Source organism: Geotrypetes seraphini, chromosome 15 (genome assembly GCF_902459505.1).
Source record: "Geotrypetes seraphini chromosome 15, aGeoSer1.1, whole genome shotgun sequence".
NCBI lineage: Eukaryota > Metazoa > Chordata > Amphibia > Gymnophiona > Dermophiidae > Geotrypetes > Geotrypetes seraphini.
The window spans coordinates 44,033,508-44,049,115 of NC_047098.1; the positions used below are offsets into that span (position 1 = coordinate 44,033,508).

At 41.8% G+C, this 15,608-nt stretch overlaps 1 protein-coding gene across 3 annotated transcripts in view; it reads right to left on the minus strand.

The window, feature by feature from the left end:
* The window catches only part of RNFT1 (ring finger protein, transmembrane 1), a 57,350-nt gene that overhangs the window by 32,268 nt on the left and 9,474 nt on the right, over positions 1-15,608 (minus strand). For all 3 annotated transcript variants that reach the window (XM_033921641.1, XM_033921640.1, XM_033921642.1), the window contains exons 5-7: positions 7,651-7,804; positions 5,688-5,846; positions 670-735 (exon numbers count right to left, since the gene is read on the minus strand). In XM_033921641.1, coding sequence (XP_033777532.1) covers positions 670-735; positions 5,688-5,846; positions 7,651-7,804 — 379 coding nt within the window. The remainder of the gene's footprint in view (positions 1-669; positions 736-5,687; positions 5,847-7,650; positions 7,805-15,608) is intronic.

Here is a 15,608-nt window from a genome sequence, read left to right on the forward strand (position 1 = left end):
TCAATATATCCACAATGACTGTTCATGAGAGAGATTTGCATGCAAATCTTTCATGAATAGGCATTGTGGATATCCTGAAAACCTGACTGGCTAGGGTGCCAGTCCAATCTAATAAGCTTCTTTGACTGGGTAACAAGAAGACTAGACTCAGGAGAGTCCTTGGACGTCGTGTACTTGGACTTCAGCAAAGCGTTTGACACTTGGTTTGTGAACCAGGAGTTCCAATACTCTTCAACAGCTGAAAATTTTTGTGTCCAGGGAAAGCTACAGATATCCCATTGCTTCAGCCTATAAGCTCTGTTGGAAAGAGGTTACTTTATTTGAATACTAAAATGAAGCGAGCTACCTTCATTTGGAAAAATGAGCTAAGAGAGACATTAACATTAATTTTAGGTTATACTTTACTTACATAAAATCATTACCACCACATAAACAATCACCACATTTGATTTTCACATTAGGATTTGAGGATATCAAAGCATGTGCATGAGAGAAATTGCCATGCAAATCTGTCTTACACATATGTATTGTCGATACCTTTAAACCTCAACTGGGTAAGTATGGCCCTAGGACTGGGTGAAGGAGCACTGTAGTAGGTGGTCTCCAAAAGTTTGTCCTAAGATACACCAGAAAGCAACAACATACAATTAGAGAGACAGTAGTACTCACAGGTTGAGTGCAACACAGGTGTAAAACGTTCCTGAATGTTTTCCATTGTGCAAAAAACCCTAGAAGCTAAAAAAAAATAAAATAAAATAAATTAAAGAGCAAAGAATTAATTATAACTACTGACCTTCATTTAATTCAATATTGTGCTTGACTAAAAATCTAGGATACCAACTAAGGATCAGAGACCTACTGCCAACTTGACCGCACTTATAGTGGTCTCAAACTCAAATTCTTTGCAGAGGCACATTTTGGATTTGTAGGTACTTGGAGAGCCTCAGAAAAAATAGTTAATGTCTTATTAAAGAAATGAAAATTTTTCATGATGTAAAACTCTTTATAGTTTATAAATCTTTCCTTTTAGCTAAGTCTTAATAATAATAATATTGTAATTTATAGCTAAAGAGACATATGATCAAGAAACTGTTTTATTTTACTTTTGTGATTATGATAAACATATCGAGGGCTTCAAAATAGTACCTGGCGGGCCGCGAGTTTGAGACCACTGATCTACAGTAACTTAGGGCTAGATTCAGTAAAGATAGCAACTCAATTTGATGGCCGATTCTCTGGCCGATTTTCCAACAGCGATTGATTCACTATCAAGTTTGCATGCAAATGATTTGCACACAAACCCACCAACTCAATCATGCGCAGTGCCCTAACAGTAGTGACGGAGGAAGCAGCCTCCTGTCACTGCTGTCAGGGCTTCTGCTTTTTTTTTTTTTTAAATGGAACAGATGTTCTGCACTAGTTAAACACATACCATCTGTCCCATTAAAAAAGCCCCCCCACGCACTAGCACCCCTGAGCCACCGTGTCCTCCCAGGCTTCCGTGCCCTATACCTTAAAGTTGGGAGCAGGAGGTACTAAAAACACCTCCTGCTCCTCCTCTCTTCGCAATGACACTAGGCCTTAGGCCCCTCCCCGGTGCATCAAGTGATAGTCCACGTCGGGACAAATGATGTCGTCAGGAGAGACTACAGCAGGAAGGCACTCACCGAACAGCTCAAGATCTTGGGAAGGAAGCTGAAGATGAGGACTCGGAGGATAGCGTTCTCGGAGATCCTACCAGTACCGAAGGCTGATGTGAAGAGGCAGATGGAACTACAATTAATAAATGCGTGGATGAGGAGATGGTGTGAAGAAGAGGGATTTCACTTCGTGAGGAACTGGACGAAGTTCTGGGGCAAGAACAAGCTCTACAAGAGAGATGGACTATATCTGAGCATAGCGGGAACTAGACTACTAGCAAACAACGTCAAGAGAGGAATAGAGCAAGCTTTAAACTGAGAGGAAGGGGAAAGCTGACAGTCGACCAGTCGAGTTGATGATTCGGAAGACAGTACCCAGAAAGGATACTGAGTGGGGAAAGTGCTGGGAAGACACCAAAAATGCTAAACAGGCAATGAAAAACCAACGGAGCCATACGAATCAAGAGGGGAATAGGAGGAATCTACTACAAGGGGAAGACAAAAAGGAACAAGAAGGAGGGAATGAACGTAAAGAGGAAACATATCTTGTACCACAGGGGGAAGACAGAGACAATAAACAAAAGTCTGCAGAACGAAAAGGGGACGGAAAGAATAATGAATCGCTAGGGAAAATAACAAGAAAACAAAAATATCGAGACTTAAATTATATGTACACTAATACAAGAAGCCTGAAGAACAAAATGGGGAAACTAGAAATCATGGCCAAAGATGAGAATCTAGACGTCATAGCAAATCACTGAAACATGGTGGAACGAAGAAAACAAATGGGACACAGTACTGCCAGGGTACAAGCTCTACCAAAGAGACAGGACACATCAGAAAGGAGGAGGAGTAGCACTTTACGTAAGGGACACCATTCAATCGACCGGAGTGGACGCAGCAAAAACAAATGACCAACTGGAATCAATATGGGTTAAAATACCAGAAAGAAAGGGAACCGAGATAAATATGGGACTGTACTACCGCCCACCTGGGCAAACAGAAGCAATGGATGAAGAACTGAGAGCCGAGTTGAGGCAAGAATGTAAAAACCTAAACACCTTAGTTATGGGAGATTTCAACTATCCCGGGATAGACTGGAGCCATGGAGTTTAAAAATGTTCAAAGGAATTGGATTTCCTAGAGGCTGTACGGGACTCTACTTGGAGCAGCTATTCTGGACTTGATCCTCAAAGGGCTGAGAGGACCTGCCCAAGCAGTGGAAGTAGTGGGACCATTAGGGAACAGTGATCACAACATGATCAAATTCAAAGTGGAAATAAGTATGCCAAAGGGGAGGAGAACCATTGCAACAACATTCAACTTCAGGAAAGGGAACTACAATGCCATGAGACAAATGGTAAAGAGAAAACTCAGGAACTGATCCAGAAAGGCACAAACAGTGGACCAAGCCTGGACCTTATTCAAGGACACGGTGAACGAAGCGCAAAACCGGTATATACCCAGATTTAGAAAAAGATGCAGAAAGAGTCAAGCAAAAGACCCAGCATGGTTAACCAATGAAGTTAAGAAGGTGATAAGAGACAAGAAAAAAATCTTTCAGGATGTGGAAAAAAGACAAAACCGAGGAAAACTGGAAAGAGCACAGGAAGCATCAAAAAGAATGTCACCGCGTAGTCAGAACGGCAAAGAAAGAGTATGAAGAGAGACTTGCCAAGGAGGCATGGAATTTCAAACCATTCTTTCGATATGTGAAAGGAAAACAACCGGCGAGGGAGGAGGTGGGACCCCTGGATGAGGGTGACAGGAAGGGAGTGGAAAAGGAGGTGGCGGACAGATTAAACACGTTCTTCTCATCGGTCTTCACAATAGAGGACACATCCAACATGCCGGAACCGGAAATATTCTTCAAGGGAGACCAAGAGGACAAATTATCGTGCATGGAGGTAAGCCTCGAAGACGTACTCAAACAGATAGATAGACTAAAAACTGATAAATCTCTGGGCCCATACAGAATCCACCCAAGAATACTAAAAGACTTAGAGACAAAATTGCGCAGTTACTGCAGCAGATTTGCAACCTATCCTTGAAAACAGGGGTAATCCCGGAAGACTGGAGGATAGCGAATGTTACACCTATCTTCAAGAAGGGATCCAGAGGCGACCTGGGGAATTACAGACCGGTCAGCTTAACCTCAGTTCTGGGGAAGATGGCCGAATCATTGATCAAGGACAGTATCAATGAGCATATAGAAAAAAACAGGCTGACAAGAACAAGCCAGCATGGTTTCTGTACTGGAAGATCTTGCCAAACGAACTTACTGCTTTGAGGGGAGAAGCAAACAATTGGACAAAGGTGACCCCACAGACATAGTATACCTGGACTTCCAGAAAGCCTTCTACAAGGTACCTCACGAGCGCCTACTAAGGAAACTGTGGAACCACGGGGTGGAAGGGGACATACACAAATGGATCAGAAACTGGCTGGCGGACAGGAAACCGAGGGTAGGACTAAAGGGACACTATTCTGACTGGAAAGGGGTCACGCGTGGCGTTCCGCAAGGGTAGTGCTGGGACCACTCCTGTTCAATATATTTATTAACGACCTGGAAACAGGGACCAAGTGCGAAGTTATAAAATTTGTGGATGATACAAAACTCTCCGGTACGGTTAGATCTGTTGAGGAATGTAAAGAACTTCAAAGGGACCTGAACAAGCTGAGTGAGTGGGCAAATAAATGGCAGATGAGCTTCAATGTGGAAAAATGTAAAGTCATGCACATAGGGAAAGGAAACCTGATGTATAACTACACGATGGGGGGGATGATATTGAGGGAAGGCAACCTAGAAAAGGACTTGGGGGGTTTTGGTGGATAAAACAATGAAACCGGCGGCACAATGCACAGCGGCCTCAAAAAAGGCAAACAGAATGTTGGGCGTTATCAAAAAGGTATCACTACCAGAACCAAGGAAGTTATCATCCCGCTGTTTAGAGCGATGGTGCGGCCGCATTTTGAGTTCTGCGTTCAGTACTGGTCGCCGTACCTTAAGAAGGATATGGCGATACTCGAGAGGATCCAGAGAAGAGCAACAAAAATGATAAAGGGCATGGAAAACCTTTCATATACCAAGAGACTGGAGAAGCTGGGGCTCTTTTCCCTGGAAAAGCGGAGACTTAGAGGGGATATGATAGAAACTTACAAGATCATGAAGCGTATAGAGAAGGTAGAGAGGGACAGATTTTTCAGACTGGCGGGGGCAACAAAAACTAGAGGGCACTCAAAAAAATTGAAGGGAGATGGGTTCAGAACAAATGCTATGAATTTCTTCTTCACTCAGAGGGTGGTGGACACTTGGAATGTGCTTCCAGAGAAGGTGGTAGAGCAGAGTACCATTTTGGGTTTCAAAATGGGATTGGACGAGTTCCTGAAGGATAAGGGGATTGAGGGGTACAAGTAGAGGGTTACTATATAGTACAAAATGCTTTAGAGTAATAGATCACTCACAGGTCATTGACCTGGGGGGCCGCCGCGGGAGCGGACTGCTGGGCATGATGGACCTATGGTCTGACTCAGCAGAGGCGATGCTTATGTTCTTATGGGCACTTAAGCCAAACCATGCTGAGCTAATAATTACAAGATTAAACTTGACCCTCTTCATTAGTGAGCCAGAAAATTTCATTGCAGTATTATTGAGAGGCAATGTTTTTTTCAAAATGCACCTTTAAAACACAACCGTTTGGTTCTTAAACAGCAAATTTCAAGACTCCTGAGGAGGGTACCCTGAGTATCGAAATGCATGCTGAATGTTTTTATGTTACTGACACATAAAAGACCCCTACTGGAACATCTCCACCTTCTCACTTTGTTTTGTTTATCTGATTGTTTCTGTGGGGATTCCCTACCACTTCCAGTGGTGTAGTTTCTCTCTATAGGAACATCTCGACCTTCCCACTTTGTTTTATTTATGTGGAAGTTAGTGTACCATTTTCTATGTATAAAGTATGGATGATAGTCAAACTCTTTGGGACACACTGGAAAGTGATTACCAGATAGCTTTGCTTTCACTGAAAGTGCCAAGTTACTTACTTTTACAATGAGGTAGAACAGAGCCAGCAATATTCCCAAGCTCCATCCCATCATGCTTTCCAATTCCCTGTCACCAATCAGATAACGAAACCAAACAGGTACAGGAGTAAGGAGACGGTAATACTGTCCCAACTCTTCTAGAAACATGAGCCAGTAGCCCTAGGAGAAGACAGGTTTAAATTTTTATTTTTTAAACAATGTTTTGTTTTATATTAATAATTCCTCAAAACTACTATTTGATCCATAAATATAAAATCCCAGAGTCTCTTATATATTAGGCTCGGAGGCAGGCACTCAGGTTCTGCTTCTAACAAAGCCCATCCTAAATCAAGCCGATACTCTGCATTCCTTTTTTTTCTTGCCCTCACATTATGGAACAACCTACTACCCTACACTCATTGTGAACTGGTTTTCAAAAAATTTAAAATCGAGCTGAAAAACACATTTTTCCATTTAGGCTTTTGGTGTGAGCCAGCAGGTTACCTACTTTATAATTTTATTTAATTCTTAATATGGTATGTTTGTTTCAGTTCTAGTTATCCTGGGGTTCCATTTTTATTGTAAAACTGCCTTGACCTACCTGCTCAGATTAGGTGGTATGTTTTTTTGTTTATATGATAAACATTTTAGGTTATAAATGTGGGAGAAAGAAAGCACTTTATTAACATTTGGGCTCTGGTGTACACCAAAATAGAAAGTCTATTCAGTTCTAGTCTCTACTCAGATAAGGTCAATAGGTAATGCAGGTAATCCTTTCTTAAAATGATTCAGCCAGACCAGGCTGTGTCAGAGGCACTCAATTATCACCCTACATGCAACTCAGAAAAAAGTTGGAAAGTGCCCTAATCTCTTAACATCCATATTTGATACATCAGAAACAAAAATTCCCCTGTTGGAGATAGATTTTTTGCTCTTAATAAGAATTTAGATGTTGGTATTATAATTAATTGCCATTCAATTTTTTGCACTGTACTAAATTCCATAGCCAATCTTGACCCCTTTCCCAACAAGGCAAAGACCCTTGTTGATGTATTTTCATACTTTTCCTCTATAAATAGCAATGGCATTAAAGTTCTTTAAAATATTTTCTCAGTGAATACAAAAAAATGGAATTGATAAAATTACAGTCAAGTATTCAGAGAGACTAAGGAGCTACGTTACCCTAATTACCTGTGTATAGTTTAAAGTGATTACCAGATGGCAAGTCTGTAGCTGGTGGGGAATCCTGTTAACTATCATTGCCTGCCCCAAGTATAACCCAACATTGTAATACATATAGAACAATGCCAAATGAACAATAAAAATGAGGAAAGCCAATCTCATAAAGTCCTGAAGCAACATAATACTCTCTTTCACCTCTTCCTTTACTACTTTATCTGATCAGAAGTAACACCAGACACCCAAGCACAAGTTATTAAAGAGAAGATCCATTCGCTTATTGTGATGTCATAAAATACTAGAAATGGGAACACTCAAGTACATCAACATTCCAGTTGATTTTATCCTACTTGCAGGGTGGATACAGGATGTGGCACTATTAGGGGAACTACACTAGCAAATGCTAAAACTATTCATGACTTTTACAATGAAGAAATGCTAAGTAATATGACATTTCTACAGCACAGCTATCACCCACTGTGCCTAGTAACAACAATTTCTACAGAATGAGGCCATATTCACTCTAATACACTTTGCTAATCGGGGAAAAACCGATTTGGATATTTAGTCTGCCTTTTACCCTAAAAATCTTCCATTTCAGAGACATTTGAGTGTATGTATTAACAGCATTTAAGTTGTTAAACAAATTCAAGTGTTCATAATCTATAAATTGTCTCTTCCTACTCACCCCAACAAAGATTTAATACATACTGAGACTAGAGATTGAATTTTTCTACCCAAAAATTAAATAGATGTCTGCATGGCTGCTAATTGGAGGGAGGTGGAAACAAAATTCAACACTTACCTTGGATTTATAGGACAGCAGGAAAAAAGGCACCAGTAGAACAAGGCACTTTAACCCCATGAAAAGGAATTTAACGACAAAGTCTGTAATTCCCACTATCCACAGTGCATCCCAAAAGGTAAGGAAATCCACTGTTGGATTTAGAAATATTAGACTGTAAAAATAAGAAAGATGAGAATTGTATATCAAGTTCCATACAAAAGGGATTATACCTTACTACAAAGGGATATCTATAACTGAATTCATGAAACACTAATTAGAGATACAGTCATGTGAAAAAATTAGGACACCCCATGAAATATTCAGCTCTTCCTTAAGAAATGTTCACATATTGATGTCAAATTTTTAAAAAAAAAAATCTCTGGAAAAGAAAGTGATGTAATTGCAGGTAAACAACAAAAATTTTCCTTGATTTAATCATGAAACACGAGATATCCACAAAAATGTGTATTCTAACAGGAATAAATTAGGACACCTTCGCATATCCTTCCACTTAATGTGTAATTTGGCCACTTTCACATCAGGTGCAACATTGTTATTCAGCATTTTGAAACTTCACTTAAACCTCAGTCATTTTGTTTGGTGTACTTATGACTGCTGTGGTGAGATCAAAAGAGCTGTCTGAGGCCTTCAGAAAGAAGATTGTTGCAGCTTATAAGTCTGGTAAGGGATTTTAAGAGATCTCAAAATAATTTGACATTAGCCATTTCAGTCTGGAAAATAGTGTACAAGTAGAGGACTTTCCAAACAACTGCCAACATGCCCAGGTCTGGCCATCCAAGCAAGTTGATCCCCAGAGCAGTACGCAAGATGCTACAAGAAGTCTACAAAAACCCTAAAATGTCATCACAGGACCTACAGCAGGCTCTTGCTACTGTTGAGTGAAAGTGCATGCCTTTACAATCAGAAAGAGACTGCACAAATTTAACTTGCATGGGAGGTGTGTAAGGAGGAAACCTTTGCTCTCTAAGAGAAACATCAAGGCCAGACTGAAGTTTGCCAGAGAACGTAGACAAACACCAGGACTTCTGGAATAATGTTCTATGGACATACGAGTCTAAAATTGAATTATTTGGACACCAGAAAAGAGGGCATGTTTGGTGTACACTAAATACACATTCCAGAAAAAGAACTTATACCAACTGTGAAGCATGGAGTGGAAGTGTCATGGTTTGGGGATGCTTTGCTGCAGCAGGACCTGGCCAGCTCACCATCATAGAATCCACCATGAATTCTACTTGTATCAGAGAGTGCTTGAGGAACGGGCGAGACCATCTGTAAGAAAATTAAAACTGAAGTGGAACTGGACCCTGCAACATGACAATGACCCAAAACATACCAGTAAATCCACCAAGGACTGGCTAAAAACTAAGAAATGGAGAGTCCTGGAGTGGCCAAGTCAAAGCCCTGATCTTAATCCCATTGAGATACTGTGGGTTGATTTGAAATGGGCTGTACATGCAAGAAACCCCTCAAACATCTCCCAGCTGAAATAATTCTGCATTGAGGAGTGGGCCAAACTTTCCACAAACTGGTAGGTGGCTACAAGAAATGTCTCACTGCAGTTATTTCAGCCAAAGTGGGCAACGCTAGCTATTAGGGTGTAGGGAGTCTTAATTTATTCCTCAGTTAGAATACACATTTTTGTGGATCTCTTTTGTATCATGAGTAAATCAAGGAAAGTTTTTGTTGTTTACCTGCAATTATATCACTTTCTTTTCCAGAGATAAATTTTAAAAAAAAGGAGATCGATATCAATATGTGAACATTTAAGAAAGTACTGAATATTTCATGGGGTTTCCTAATGTATATAATGTGCATATACTGAATCTATTTACATGTTAACACGAGTTTAGAAACAGAGAAGTAGCACCAAAGTTTCAAGCCCAGCTATTGAAAACTATACTGTCATTATTATAATAAGCCCTCAAGAAAAGAACTAGGTTTCCCCATGTAGGTGACAACTTAAAAAGATTTTTAGAACACAGTCTTTTAGAACAAAGTTTCCACAATTACAGCCTCACATAGTAAATCACGACTGCGCTCATGCCAATGATGATCCTTTTAATTGAAGGATCTCCAAAATTCCCATTAATTTAGTGGCACAGTTTTGTATTATGGTGGCTGCTATTGTAGGAAAGAAAATCTGGAGAGAAGCTATTCAGACTGTTGAGTATACTATAAAAGTAAAAATATAAATATTATACAGGACATAAACTGCCACCAGGACCACTTGGCTCATATTTGCCTCTTCAAATACAAAAAGCTGGATTAGTGCAAGTTTGGAAATTGTGAACTGTACACCACTCATCAAGATTTCAACCTGAGCTATTGTTCATTCATGCCTCTTTCATATGTAGTTTAGAATTCAATCATCTTTAAAAATGTATCCACAGTAGACAGTATATCTTACACTTGCATACCTCATGCTTAGATCTGAACTATTTCAGCATCATGCCAATTACAACCTCTTATGTTCGTTTCTGGACAATCATACACCAATAAACCTAACTATCTATAATAATTTTCTAATGTAACTCCTTTAAGAGCTTGCATGCTACTCAAAATTTCAGATCTAAGCTTGAAGTAAATGTAAGACATCCTCAACTTTAGAGACATGTTTTAAAGATGATTAAATTCTGAATGTATAATGAATGAAGCATGAGTAGACAACAGTGCCAGAAATGGCATTCAATGCTGTTGAGTCAGAGAAACAAATCAATCTCTCTAACACTGGAAGATGTAAAGGGGCAATTTGACAAATTGAACAGTAGCAAATTGCCTAGATATGATGGTATACATCCCAGAGTACACTTCTCCCTCATTATTCGCGGGGGATACGGGCAGAGCCGGACCGCGAATGGCGAAAAACCGCAATTATCTGGCTCTGACCCACCCCCTCCTCTCTGGCGGTCTAGAGGGCTTACAGGGCAGGAGCGATCTTCCTACGCTCCTGCCCCATGCAGATCGCCATGAGGAAATGGCTGCTGTGAGTTCCCGTAGTCTCTCGAGACTACAACGGGAACTCCCTACAGCCATTTCCTCATGGCGATCTGCATAGGTCAGGAGCGTAGGAAGATCGCTCCTGCCCCGAAAGCCCGCTAGACCACTAGGTAAGGCCAGGAAGGCAGCAGGGAGGTAAAAAATATGGGTTTTTAAATTTTTCCCCCTCCCCAGAAAAAAATTGCGATTATGTGAAATCGCGAGTGCAGAAACCGCAAATGGGGAGGGGGAAGTGTACTGATAAATTACAAATTACTAATGATATACTTGAAAAGTGAATTTGTAGAGCTGTCTTCAAAAGCTAGCATGTGTCACACCCATGCTCTCTGCGAACACCCTGAGCCGTCGGGTAGTGACACGAAGTTTGTTACTGGCGTGGTCCCTTTAGAATTAGGGTCTCCTTTCAAGTTGGTAACCGCTGGCAAATGCCCAACTAAGCCTATTCCCCAAGGGCTTTGAAAAAAATTACGCTTTGTCAGAATGGCCTTGGTGCAAACATAAGCTTTTATTTGGCCACCGGCCGTGGAATTACTGTGCCACTCCAGGTTTTCCTGGTAGCATGAACATCATACAAAAACCAACAGAAAAGGTTCATTTCACTCCTGGTCACTCAGTAATCAGCTCTGGACTTGGTTGATAAACCACATACAGTCCTTAGTATTTCATGAGGCTAGGAGATGAAACAGTTAGCACAAATAACTTTCCACTGTAGCTTTACAGAAGAGACATTCCTGTTCATGTCTGAGACATATTCTGTGCTGTCCTGCAGTGCACTTACTCTCTCCAGCTGGGCTGGACTTTCTCCCTAGTCCCGAGCAGGCTTTTCCCTGAGAGGGTTAATCTCCTTCTCCCTACGAGGCAGGCAGACTAATTGAGTTAGTTAGTTGTTATGGCAATCTCTTTACAGCTGGGCATTTTCACGGAGTCCTGAAGCCAGGAAACTCTGGGGTTTTAACTAGCCAGCATTACAGCCTGGCGTTTGGTTCAGCTGTGAACATAACCTGAAGAGGAGATTACTGTATCCTTTACAAATTCCAGCACACTAGCATGTGAAATTACAGTACAGGATTATTTTCCCTAGTAACTCCCACAGTCATTAGTTCAAAGAGCAAACAGAGAAATACAGCCAAAACAAAACCTCTGTTCACAGACCTTTTCCAGGATATTCAGCTCTCCATTTCCTCTGATCAGCTTTCCTGTATAGCCCCACTTTCCTCCAACACCATTGGCTCTGGGGGAAGGAATTCAGTGGCCAAATTACCAGCCTGTTCCTCAATCATTTCCCAGTCAGTGCTGAGGAACTGCTCAGCCCCATCCTGCCTCTGCTCTACTGCCAAGCCTCGTTCTGCTCCTCCTCCTTCCTCCCTTTGCTCTCTGATGAGCCTGGCTTTAAGCTAAGGGAAAGAACCACTCTCCCTTGGCTTTGGATGGGGGAAGGGAATTCCTTCCTCAGCCCATGCCGTTTCTCTGAGGGGAAACTGCTTATGAGCTTTCTGCCTTAAAGGCAATGGACAATAGCAAGGCAGCCTCTTCCTGCCTGGCTTTGGGACTGCTTCAGGTAAGTCTAAGCCTTCCTGTTCTATTTCCATTTCATTGTCTCTCACCAGGTAGTCAGCTAATTTATTGTCCTGGGCACTGACCTGATCAGCACTTCTGCACTGGGGTTTGTATACTTTCCTTCCTTTCCCTGTGGCAAACCTTGGAAAAGCCGTCCGTTTGTCACACATGATACTGGAAGACTGTGGCGTAGTGATTAGAGCTACAGCCTCAGCACCCTATGCTACTTCCTATGACCCTGGGCAAGTCACTTAATCCTCCACTGCCCCAGGTACATTAGACTGCGAGCCCACCAGGACAGATAGGGAAAATGCTTGAAGTACCTAATGTAAACTACTTTGACTGTGGTTGTATAACTACAAAAAGGCAGTATGCAAATCCCAGTCCCTATTCCAAAGTAATACCAGTTTTTAAAAAGCTGATCTAGGAAGTTATAGATTGGTGATTCTGACATCTGTGCTAGGCAAAATGGTAGAGACTATTATAAATAACAAAATTACAGAGCATGCAGTATTCCCCCAAAATTCAGATGTGGTACAAAATAATATTTACAGCAACGTTATCCCTTAAGTGTGGCCTTGCAGGGAGAGCGGGGAGGGGCTGTTGCTCTTCTCCTTGGCACACTAGGAACAGCAGAAATCCCTCCCAAGCACGAGAAGAAGGCTCTCCTACAGCCCCAGAGCCAAGAGCAATTACCAGGGAAGGAAGAGAGAGGAAAGACTTCCAGTTACACTTACCAGGGCTCCAGTACCATGGTGCTTTCTGCTCTCGGCACCCAGCCGTCGAATACTTCCTGATTCTGATCACGTGACTAAAGGAAGCAGACAGGCTCAAACCCGATGCCATCGCGGAAAGAGGCATGAGTCGGAGAATATGCAGGGGTGGAGATAAGCTTCTCCCTTCGGAAGCTTTGTGCACTGAGGCTCAATATCATTGTTAGCAGACTAAGGACACGCTGAGCTCCGTTTTGGGTCACATCGGGCCAAATGATCTAAGGAGGGGTCTTCTAAGGAGGGCCTTCTCCCACTTATGTGTAATACAAAGTATTGTAATGATAAAAGTCATAAAAAAATTGCAGAGGGAAAAACCACAAATGACTGGGGGTGCAAACTCTGAACCGCAAATTTGCAGGGGAGTATTGTATATGTAAGCATGGATTAATGAGACCAAGCCAACATGGATTTAGTCAAGGGAAATCTTGCCTCGCCAATCTATTACATTTCTTTGAAGGGGTGAATAAATGTGGATCAAGGTGAGCCAGTCAATATTGTGTATTTGGATTTGACAAAGTACCTCCTGAGTGACTTCTGAGGATATTAGAAAGTCATGTGATAGGGGGTTATGTCTTTTTATGAATTAAGAACTGATTAAAAGATAGAAAACAGACAGTAGGGTTAATATTCTCAGTGGAGAACAGTAAATAGGGTTCCTAAGGGGTCAGGGCTAGGACTGCTGCTTTTTTAACACATTTATCAATGATCTAGAGATGGGAATAACTAGTGCAGTGTATCGCAAACTGTGTGCCGCCTGAGATTTCTGGTGTGCCAAGCGACACACTGGCAAGGAGAAGAGTCATCCATGCCGGCTGCCTACCTACAGGACATGCCTATTGCAGCAAGAAGCACGTCCTGTAGGAAATCAGCCGGCGTGGATGAATGTCCTCCTGGCCAGTGTCTTTCCTCTTCTCCCTGTACCTCCCAGATCCCTGTAACGGTGGGGTCACAGCAAGACAGCCCTCCGCGCATGCACGGACATTGACGCAATGATGTCACACGCATCGCATCGACTTCCGGGTGCCTTCTGGTCCCGGGCACTGCATTTAGTGTGCCGCCGGCCGGAAAAGTTTGCGGGACACTGAACTAGTGAGATAAGTTTGCTGATGTTAAATCACAAGAAGATTGTGAAAGTTTGTAAGAGGACTTTGGGAGACTGGGCACCAAAATGACAGATGAGGTTTAAGTGCAAAGTGATGCATGTGCGAAAGAGGAACCTGAAATATGGCTACCTGATGTAGGGTTCCATGTTAGAAGTCACTGCCCAGGAAAAGGATTTATGAGTCATCATTGAAACCCTCAGCTCAGTGTGTGGCGGTGGCTAAGAAAGCAAATAGAATGTTAGGAATTATCAGGAAAGGAATGGAAAACAAAGATAAGAATGATATAATGACTTGGTATTAGTGCTGCCCGATTTCAGATTCGAATCGATTCACCGATTCACTTTGGGTGAATCGATTCGATGTGTATTTTTAAAAAATCGGCCTCTCCAATTTGGGACATAACCCTCCTCCCCGTGCCTGGCTGTCATCGCGGTCACAAATCTTGCTGTCGCCAACGCCACCACTCAAAACATTTTTTTTAAAAAACCTTCTCACCTGGCTTGACTCGGCACAGCCTGAAGTTCTGTGTCTGACTCCGGCCAAAGAAAGTAAAAAACAAAAAAAAAGCCCGAAAAACCAGGCGATTTTTCAAACCCTCCCGGTAACACTATCCTGGATTAGCAGCTGCACCGTGCTCTCCTCCGTAGCTTTAGTGGGTTAATTCCCTGTGGGTAGGAGAGGGCAAAGGGGGTGAAGAGGTTATAAAATAAACCCACCAGGATGTTTGGAAAAAAACACCCAATTGGGCAGGAAAATCAAATCGAATCGAAAAATTGATTTAATAGGCTGAATCGAATTGAAATCTTTTTTCCTGAATCAGGCAGCACTACCTTGTATCATTCCATGGTTCGGCCACACCTCGAATATTGTGTGTAATTCTGGTTACCCCATCTGAGAAAAAGATATAGCAGAAATAAAAAAAAGTACAGAAAAGGGTAATGAAAATTATTAAAAGGATAAGACAACAGCCTGTGAGGAAAGGCTAAAGTGGCTAGGGCTCTTCAGCTTGGAGAAGATTAAAAAAGGTTTGGATAATTTCCTAAAATCCATAAGCCATTATTAATGTAGACTTGAAGAAATCCACTGCTTAGTCCTAGGATAAACCACAACAACATAAATCTATTTTACTTCTTGGGAACTTGCCAGGTACTTGTGACCTGGGTTGGCCACTGTTGAAAACAGGATACCGAGCTTGATAAATTGTCAGCCTTTCCCAGTCTGGCAACTCTTATGTTCCTATGAACAAACTCTCCATATCAATCTTCTAGAACCTCAAGTGATAGGCAATGTTTTCAAAACATTCTAGAGCTGTCTCCTCCACCAAGTAGTCCTTGTCTATACAGACAGGTTGCTATGTTCTGTCTGAACAAACAAGCATAAACAACAAAACACACTCCAAAAATTACTGCCAAAACCTAAACTAGATACAACAATGAGGCAGAAATAGTCAAAAGGGTTCACAAAGGGGGCGCTCAGGAACCAAAACTGTGCACACCACACAACATGCGTGAAAAATAGCAGA